Source organism: Cimex lectularius, unplaced genomic scaffold, assembly GCF_000648675.2.
Source record: "Cimex lectularius strain Harlan isolate CLEC.00 unplaced genomic scaffold, Clec_2.1 scaffold42, whole genome shotgun sequence".
NCBI lineage: Eukaryota > Metazoa > Arthropoda > Insecta > Hemiptera > Cimicidae > Cimex > Cimex lectularius.
The window spans coordinates 2,157,596-2,168,186 of NW_019392754.1; the positions used below are offsets into that span (position 1 = coordinate 2,157,596).

Sequence of the window (10,591 nt, forward strand, 5' to 3'; positions counted from 1 at the left end):
CCATAATAGTAATTAGGACGTTTCCTATCATTTTGTTGTGTCGGGCCATTTTCAGCTTGCCATCTATCATGTTGGGTTAATCTTTGAGACATCAAATTTGTAATAAACAACAAAACAAAATTGAAATACTAAAATATCTATCAAATGATTTCACCTTACAATAATTGGATTTTCTTTACATAAAAATAGATTATTATAGTACACAATATAAAAGATTTCTAGTCATTTTGTTTTACGTTTGGTACGCTTTAAAAAATACATACATTCGCATCACAATATATAAATAAAAAATAGAGAATTTTGTAAATATAAAATAAGATTAAAAAAGTTTTTTCATGAACAGGTCGCAGTCCGTGTGTGGCTCGCAAGGCACTTTCAGCCCAGTTATACCATAATAGTCGTATTCCTTGTAGGAAAGTGAAAATACTTTCCGCCAGCCGAGCTTCTCGAACAACTGAGACGAATAGTTGCTTGTGCAGTAGACCTTAACGAATGAGAAGCCAGCGTTGCGACCCGCTTCTTCCGACGCCTTCAGTAGCGAGCTGGCCACCCCTCGCTTCCTCCAGTCGTTGCAAACCGCCATCAACCGTATCTCGAGGGCGTTCGGGGCTAGTTCGTTGATCTTCGACGTGTCCTCCATGTACTTAAAAAACATCTGGAACTAACGACAGTCAGAAATCAATTGAATTCTCAAGCAAATTATCAGAAAAATCATTTTTTTTAATTAATGAGTTTTAAAGCAAATACTTTTTTCGACCGCGTGTGGCGTGAAGGCCACCTGTACAAACAAGCGCATCCTTTCAAATACCCTCCCGCTAATCTTTCGTTCCTACGCCTACTCTGACTATTTCCCCTGAGAGTGGGAATACCTTAGGGCAGCGTAATCGAATCGATCCTTTACTTCCTCCACACTGCAGATATCCCATCTTCACCATCCTTGCAACTTTGCCAACGGCATAGATGTGCCATCGTTTCATCCCGATACCACCATTGCTTCGGAGGAACTCCAGGCGGATGTCCTAAAATATCCGAATGAAGCAAACACTGGAGTATAAAGTTCAATAACAGCAAAAGCACCCTTATATAATTTACCCTTCGAAGCAAAACCCCTCATATGATATTCCTCAATAATATTCCCATCCAAATAACCGACTCTATCCGCTACCTTGGGTTCTATCTAAACTCATGACTAATCAGAAACACACACGACTAAAACGACTGGCACCAAATCAACGTTTCGGACTGAAATACAAACAGAGTTGGGCAAAATCTAACTAATACAATCATGATTAAGAATTTTGATTTAAGTTTAATCTTGAATTAGTCATGAGTAAATTAATCATTATATGATTTAATCATAATTAATTCAACATTGAGGAATGTCTAAATCATATAATGATTAATTTACTCATGACTAATTCAAGATTAAACTTAAATCAAAATTCTTAATCATGTTTGAATTAGTTTAATTTTGCCCAACTCTGGCTACAATGACCAACTTACAAAAATCCAACAGACTCCGGATCAAAATTTTGAGATGACAGTCGTGCTAAAGGCCAACCTTCAGAAAGTGTTATCATAAACGAAAGCCAAAGTTACATAATTATTCTACATGTCTATTTTATTACAATCAAGAGCCCTAGATGGTGTATTTTTCAAATAATGTAGAAATCTCTCCTATCAAGTGGAATAAATTTTAATTCAAAGAAATATTTTTCCATTGATCGGTTATGTAAACATATTTACTTCAAAGCGTAGCTTGTTCTAGGATTTTTTTATTTTATTTTATTTTATTATTATTATTATTATTATTATTAATTTTTAAGGGCGTTTTAACGGCTAAGGTCATTATTATTATTATCATTATCATTATTTTTTGGCTTTTCGTAACGACGGAGTTTTACTTATAATTGGAAGATAGATTTTTGTTAAATAAGGTATTGAAGGATTTTCGTTTTGACGAAATAAATTTCTGTTAGAAAATTTTTTAAAAGTGATGAAGTGTATTTTTCATTTTTTGAGCACCCATTTGAACATGATTTATCGAAATTTAGTCATGACTAACTATATTGTGACTAAATTAGTCATGCCTCGTATTTAATTACTAGTCATGACTAATTTAGCCATCAATCACGTATGGCGACTAATGACTAAATTAGTCACTTACTATAAATCATGACTAACTGTCTGAATGATCAATCATTAATATTAGACATAACTAATTTTTGCCCAACACTGGGTACAAATAACAGACTAGCGTTTTAGAAAATCGACTTATTTTTCATATAAAAGTAGAATCGAATTCAGATCGAGACTGGCTACAGCTTGAAAAATATAGAAACTTCAGAAAAAAAGTTAAAACACGCAGACAGCCGACGATGACCTCAGTTGTTTTTCTGCTCCTAAACTTATTATCATTGCTGTGAAGACTACCTGCAGTTACCAAGTCTACCACTGGTTAAGTAATGATCTTCCCCATCCAAGAGAATAAGCATGCAGCAGTCCTGTTTTTAGTCAGGGGCACTGCTCGCTAACTTCGTCGAAGAGGTCTCATATGCCAAGCCATCAGCTCAACAGTATGAGTATGCTGGTACTGGCAGCATCAGCTCACACTCTCGCCTTCTCAACAGTCGATTTGCTTACCAACTACCTGCTGCACGAGTCTTCCTCCTGCTGCAAAGTCTACAGATCCACTATATTTAACACGGTCAAGGGCCTTGACCATTGACTCCGCACACAACACCGGCCCTTATCAGGGCAACCAAAACTCTTGGTCACTAAATTTTAGTGTTAGATATAGTGGATCTGAAGACTCGGAGAAAGACTCGTACACCAAGTAGTTGGTAACCAAATCGGCTGTTGAGAAGGCAAGAGCAAGAGTTGATGATGCGAGTACTCTGCACACTACTATCCCGCAAATCTAACGTTTCAGCGAAAAAGAAACTCACAGTTTAGATGAAAATACTAAAACCAATCTGGACGTACTTACTAAAATTATGTGACACTTTCAAAGAATACAGTCCTTCCAATCCAAAGTCCTCTGAATCATAGTCATTGCTCCATACTACTTCTACAACAACTACCTCAAAATCCCTTGCGTACAAAATATAATTTGCAGAATATTTTTCACTTTCCATAATAAACTATCCTGTAACCCCAATCTAGTTTCCGAGTGCTTATCCAGTAAAAATCACCCCTATAATCTCACCAAGCGTCTGAAGAGGATAAGGCTTCGCGACCTACTAAAGGATTAGTCCTCGCGTGAGAAAAAAATAGTTGGTAACTCCCCTCACAACAATCATGTCATGTGAAAGTTTAGCTCATTACATGTTGTAAATAATGTTACAGATTGTAATAAAAATTTTAAATTAAAAAAACTAGCCTCGCGGACACTAGAAAGAAGAAGACTGCTTCTTCCTTTCTTTGTTATGTTTTATTTTTAATGGGAATTTTCACTTCAGGAAAGGGCTGTAAGTTGCAGTTCCCTTTTTTGAAGACGCGTATGAAAACAATATTTGCATGTTGATGCGTTTTATGGAAAAGTCCACGCCTTATTGGGAGCAGGGACAATAATAATTACAATAATAACACACCCTGTTCTTTCCCGTCCCGCCACTGAATATGTAGCTGATTGATATAATTGTTGTATGATTATTGCTCTATTATTTTTTACTTTACTCACAAGGGAAGGTCATTCCTTTTTAAAAAGATAGTTCCTACTCATAGTAAGTCGTTTTGCAATGATCCGGATTCGAGCCCTTTAGCTCATCATCAGATTGAAGGACTTCTACAACCACGTCTCTCGACATGAATTGCCAAAGTGAACCCGCTGATACCTCCGCCAACGCGACGTTCCAATTAGCAGCTGATTTTTTTAATGGCGCTCAATTTGAACGTGCGAAACTCGGAAATTATAACACAAGTAAATATCATAATAGTAATATCTAATATTATTCAATTACTATAAAAAATAATAACAATTAAAATAAATAGTTTAATTATTTGGACGTTTGATATTATTTATGTACATATTTAAAATGCCGAGGTATCAGCGGGTTCACTTTGGCATTTCATGTCGAGAAACGTGGTTGTAGAAGTCCTTCAACCTGATGATGAGCTAAAGGGCTCGAAATCCGGATCGTTTCAAAATAACTTACTGTGAGTAGGAATCTTTTTAAAAAGGATTGAACACCACACTCACTGCATCATTTATCATTTCTAGGAAAGGTCATGGTCATGGGGTCACCGATTTCAATAAAACTATGAAATAGGTCGAGACTCGTGTCCAATTGTTCTAGCCAAAGGGCCCGAGGAGCCATGAAACAAGCTGCTTTTTAAATGGTTGAATGATTTGATTTATTTGTAATAAATTTACATAGAACACATTCCTTTAATTTTCAGGGGAAGTGGCGGGGCATTATTACATCCCCTTACAATAATTGATCTATTTGATTCCTAGTCAAAATATAGAGGTTTTTTATAATATACATATTTTTACAAAAACCCACAAAAATAGGACATAAGCAATACGAAATCAGGTACATATTGAATTAAATAGCTTTAGCAATGTCACATGAGTAATATGTGATAAGATATGTTCAAATATAAGAACAACATAAAAATAATAAATTATAACAGTAACTGGCATAATAAATAGAATAATTAATTTAAGCATAATTAAATTAAATAAATAAGTAAATAGATGAATAAATAAATAAAAAACAGATAAGATAAATACATTAATAAATTAAAAGTGTGTGGTGATTAGTGACCGTTAGTCAATGATTATTCCGAGATCGGCACTCTCAACAGGACACACAAGAATGACGCAATTACAAAAGGCAATTACGCAGAAAACAAACACTTAAAGCCGGGAACACACCCGATGCTACGCCATGCGACGCTACCCGATGCTACCTGACGCAAATCCAAACTCCCATTTTCCATAAGGTTGTATTACCCCGGTGCACATCTACCCGATGCTATGCCACGCTAACGTACCCGACACTCTGCGATCCCCACTGTCAAGATTTTCGTCGGGTCGCAACGAGTACAGTCGAAGACAAAAGAACCGGACACTCATATTTTTATTCAAACTACATGTATTATTGTCTTTATATTAATTACAACATACTTATTTTAATATAAACCAAACTAACTCTGATTAAAAATTTATTAGTTTTTATTTAAAAAATTAATTTTAATGGTTTGGTAGAAAATTAATCAAAACACAAGAATACGATTTTTTGATATAATGAATTTAACTAACAATTTATTGTACTCGCTTCGGCGGTACATATACTAAAATTGGAATAATTTATTACACGGTTTTGCTCATACAATTTAATTAACAATTTATTTCATAGTTCTGCCCGTAAAATTACACCATTTTCGTCGGGTAGCAACAGAACAGGACACTCATATTTTTGTAGTTTATTTCAAACTAAGTACATGTAATTTTGTCGTTATATTAATTACAACATGTTATTTTAATGTAAACCAAATTAAACGAGATCAAAAATTCATAAGTTTTTATAAACATCGTTTAATTACGATGGTTAGGAGTAACTTTATTTAAAACAATTAAGTTTAACAAACAATTTATTAGATGGTTGTGCTCATAACATTTAACAAACAATTTATTACAAGGTTTTGCTCAAAATAGTGCATTAAGAACAAAAGATGCGTTGCGATTGTGATAGTGGTTATTGTGACAAACGCCGTGGACTGAACGCGACGTGTGCTTGCGTAGGATAGATGTGCACATCCCACCAAAACGTGGCAAGGCGTCGGGTAGCATCGGGTAGCGTCGCATGACGTAGCATCGGTTAAGTGTGTTCCCGGCTTTAAGATTAGAAACGTTAGCACGATAAAGAAAATGTTTTTCTAAAACTACGTCACACCAGATCGCATCTCACGATCTCCGAATAATAAATTAAAAGATTAATAATCAAATAACGTATATACAGGTAATATTTATATACAGGTTCGTATTTATATATATATATATATAGAGAGAGAGAGAGAGAGAGAGAGAGAGAAGAAAAAGAGAGAAAGGAGAAAGAGAAGGTAGATATATATAGATACGAGAGATGAGATATATATATATATATATATATATATATATATATATATATATACATAATTTAGAAGATTGCAGTCTACATACACGCACACACATACGCATCTTTACCCATATATTAGCCTGATTATTAGTTTAATGTATGTTTTATTCTCCTGCGCTTCCAAATGGTATTCGTAAGGTGCCTTCCAATTTCTGGCATGTAGGATTTCTGTGCTCATTCAGTTTATTGAAAAAGTTATCAATGAGCCGTTTAGCTTCGTCGTATCTCATGTTTGTCCTCTCATGGAGGAGGCTAATTTTATTGCTGCGGCTCGAAGAGGTTACCAGCCTCGGAAATTTATTTGGTGTGGACTTTAACTGTAAGGAGGACAAGGTTTACCACAACTTTGTAAAGGAGGAGTTTATTATTGAAATTGAGTCCGGAGTTGTGGGATAAAAGCGGAAAAATGTACCTCGTAACCACTTTCCCTTTTTTTATGATTTCATTTACGTGACTAGAGAAATTGAGCTTGCTGCCCAAAATAACTTCTAAGTATTTGTTAGATTTTTATCAAATAAAAGCTCCTTCTCCTCACAGTTCCATAGATCAGTTTGAATAAAATTGTAAGTGATGTTCGTACATCAAAAAATATTAGATAAGTCAATAACAGTTTGGCAAAATTACCCCCAGGAAGCCCTTAATAAAATGTTAAATATTCTGGTGTATTCTGGCTGTTGGAAAGGCTAAAAGTTAATTTCAATATTTTTTATTTGTTGAAAAAAGTTTCAAAATCTAGATTTCTTATTTCATTGTATTTTAGATTTTTTCCTAGAGAAGAGATTACTTTATAACAGAAAAGATTACTCATACCAAACTGTTTAATATTGTTATCGCTCGTTACTAATTAATTTTACTGATAAATTGGGAAAAACTATTCACGGGAATCAAGCATTGGCTATAATCCCATTACTCATATACATAATTAATCGTCAGAAACGATAAGAAAGTTTTCTATTTGCGTTTTGGCTATAGATTTTATAATTATAGGTCATACTGATATTTTTAAACAATTTACATAAAACCTGTGAGAAATTCAACATGAGAATTCATGTTCTCACTGTTGAACATGTGTAGTAGTAACATTTAATATTAAACTCATTAGATTTCCTGGTCCGATTGACCAAATTACATCTTTCAATTAATTAATTTTTATGTAAGGTATTGGTTGAGATAAAAAAGTCAGTGTCACGAGCGGGATTCGAACCCACGACCTTCGGCTAGATACGCCGCTGCTCTACCACTTGAGCTATCGTGACCTCGATCCACTCGGACACCAACTTCCCATCTCAACCCCACCTGAATTTTCCCTCCTTGTTGCCATTTTTCGAATGTCGTGTAATTGGATTGGATTCTCGGCGACAAATGAAATGCCCACGGAGAGCTTTAGTGAAGTATACTTCATTTAAATTCACTAATTTCGTGGTCCGCTTGACCAATTAATATATTACAATTAATTAAGGTTTTTAGTTGAGATAAAACAGTCAATGGCACGAGCGGGATTCGAACCAACGATCTTCGGCTAGATACGCTGCTGCTCTACCACTTGAGCTATCATGACCTCGATCCACTCGGACACTAACTTCCCATCTCAACCTCACCTCACCTTTTTTTAATTTCCCTCCTTTATGCCATTTTTCAAATGTCGTGTAATCTATTTGATTCTAGGCGACAAATGAAATGGCCACGGCGAGCTTTAGTGAAGATAATATATTTCATCTTGTGACGTGGTTTTTTTTTTTTTTTTTATGGTTTTATGTTCTAGCAAATTAGCCAATGACAATGTATTAATATTATGCGTATTTGTTTTGGGGGGGAAGGGTAAAAAAAGGCCCACAGGCGACGGCGAGAATTGAACCCACGGCCGCGGGGTCTACGAGCCGAGTCTCTCACGCTAACCACTCGGCTACGGCGGCCCCAGACGTGGAAAATTTGAAAATACATTAAACTGGCAAAAAATCCTTAAAATTTCAGACAGCCACATTATAAAATAGCCAGTGAATCAAAATCTTCTAAACTTGAGAAAACACAACCTGACCGTATTTCGGTGCCAAGACATAATGGAGTTCTAAGAAACAAGAAGTCAGACTAGGCCAGAGGATCTGCAAGACATACAAAGCCAGAATCTAAACTTGGGATAATAAGATCAAACATCAAACTTCTCCATCTCACAGTATCCACAAGAAAAGAACGAAAGGAGAAGTAACTACAGAGATGAAAGGTAACGACCGAATTACATATTTTTCCTTTTACAGGTTTGAGTTTCTTCCATAATTTCATTCTGAGGACGAAAATCGTGGCACTTAGAATTTTTCCTTCCCTTTAATTGTTTTTCGATGATGAAAAGCCGATATGCTTCTGATCAAAATCATTGGAACCTACCAAACATGTTCTTCAACCGCTAGACCCGATAGATAAATTTATGCTCACTAGCTGAAAAACGTACAAAATATGACGTTCGTTGATCGAGCTGCAGATAATCTATGTAGGGTTTCAATCTTCGTAGAGGTCATTAGGCGGGTAAAAAAAGACTAAATGCTGGGTTCACCGTGCTTTCGGCACTTTATAGTGCCAACATCAGGGCCCATTTTATACAAATTCAAATAAATACAAAGTAACATACAATTAACAATGTTAATGTTTATTTAGTCTTTTTTCACCCGTCTAATGACCTCTACGAAGAATCGAATACTACATACAGTACAAAATATTCTATGCCATGAAAAGCATAATTTTTTCTAAGTTATGAAACTGGACTTATATCGGGTTGTCCGGAAAATAATGCAGGATTTTAAGTTTTCATTAAAAAAAATCTATATAAAATATTCTGTTTACGTTTACAGGATTACTCATTNTTGATTAAAGAACATTGCTTTAAAGTAACTAGTTTCTTTTTTTTTTGTTTAATACCAAAATCCTGCATTATTTTCCGGACAACCCAATAGCTTGCTTAGAAGGCTACAGAGAACTGACGAACAATGTTGGCTTCCAATTTTTATTATGTGGTGTCAATGAGTACCATAATTTTTAAGAACGCTTTTTTACTAATTCTAATCAATTTATTTGAGACAAAATGAACTTTTGAAACAAAAATTTGAATCCTTTCAGTCCAACGATAGCCGTTTTCTTGGTACAAACCTATAAAATGTATATATGGAAAGATTTGAAGAATTTCATAAATTCACTACGCCTAAAGATAGGGGAAATTTATAAAAGCTGCTTTATTTTATTATTTATTATTTTGCTTTATTTATTGTTTCGAATAGTATTGCTCGACAAGACCGGTACAGTCTTTTTTCGAAGATTACTAAATCAAACTCCCAAAAAATTGTGTATCATAGGAACATAAAAATTGTAAACGATAGTGAAGATTTGATTCCCATTTATGACAGAATTTTTTATTACATGAAAAAATTTAAAATTATGCATTAAAATAAAAATAGAAACTTAAAGTAGTTAAAGCTCCCCAAGAGGTTTGAAGATAAGATAATGTTTCTTTATGGGGGAGTTTTAAAATTATGAGTCCAAACTAGTATTTATTGCCATAAAATACCTTCACATCTTCTTTCGTATTGGTGTAAATGTTTGGGAATATTTGAGGAGGTTCGTCGTTGAGGCAGACGCCGATGATCCGACCGTCGAAGGTTTCCGCAAGGAAAGAATGCCCTTGAGGAATGATGGCAGCTGACTGGCTCTCGTCCACGGTCGGAATCGTATGAGGCCCGTTGATGGAAATCAGCGGTTCCTCTTTGAAAATCACCGTGCTGAGGAGTGCGTGTACAAACGGTATGTCGTCCTCGACGCACTGCCTGATTATGTACATCTCGTAGTCCGGATGGACCCTCTGTTCCTCTCTGCCGTGTGATCGGCCGAGTAGCCACTGCAGGGTAATCACAAAAACAGTCTATATTGGCCCCACTTCCAGGTTTATCGACGGGCACGTCATCTGCAGGCATTTCTCGGCCAATCCCTTCTCAAACGGCATTTACAATTTTCGTCCAATAATTTTATACAATGGTTATAATAAAATTCAGTCCAGAGAAAAGGAAAAAATCATACACTTCTTGCTTATTACTAAAACTTAATTTTTCTCTAGTACATAATTTTTTTCATTAAATCGATGATAAATCATTTTTTGGGGTAATTAAACAAAACGTGTACAACCAATAAAAAAGCCTAAAATTGATCGTACAAAACAATCGTAAGAAACAATACAAGAATTTACCCCCCCCCCCATATAAACTAAAAAAACTAAGCGTAATAGCATAAATTTTACATCTATACATAAATATAAATTAAAGATCTAAAATAAAAGGTTTAATCAGTTTTCTTGATTTCATCCATTGATTAATTTTATTCAATAAGTTTTGATATTAAAACATGGATTTTATGAAAAATATCGAAAACCATTTGAAAATCGGTTCAGAAATTCATTAAATATTACAAAAATAAGATTTAAACCGAGTTTA

General features: G+C 34.8%; 1 protein-coding gene across 2 annotated transcripts; it reads right to left on the minus strand.

Annotated features, from left to right (window-relative positions):
- Positions 1 to 265: 265 nt before the first annotated feature.
- On the minus strand, positions 266 to 10,167 carry LOC106673741. 2 transcript variants are annotated; one of them, XM_014405953.2, is made up of 2 exons: positions 9,676 to 10,167; positions 266 to 655 (listed from the first exon to the last, which is right to left on the minus strand). In XM_014405953.2, the coding sequence occupies exons 1-2, from the start codon at positions 9,943 to 9,945 to the stop codon at positions 320 to 322; spliced, it is 606 nt and encodes a 201-aa protein (XP_014261439.1). In that variant the 5' UTR covers positions 9,946 to 10,167; the 3' UTR covers positions 266 to 319. The 2 variants fall into 2 exon arrangements, with proteins under 2 accessions (XP_014261439.1, XP_014261438.1); XM_014405952.2 differs by having other exon boundaries at positions 266 to 661.
- Between the last annotated feature and the right edge of the window lie 424 nt (positions 10,168 to 10,591).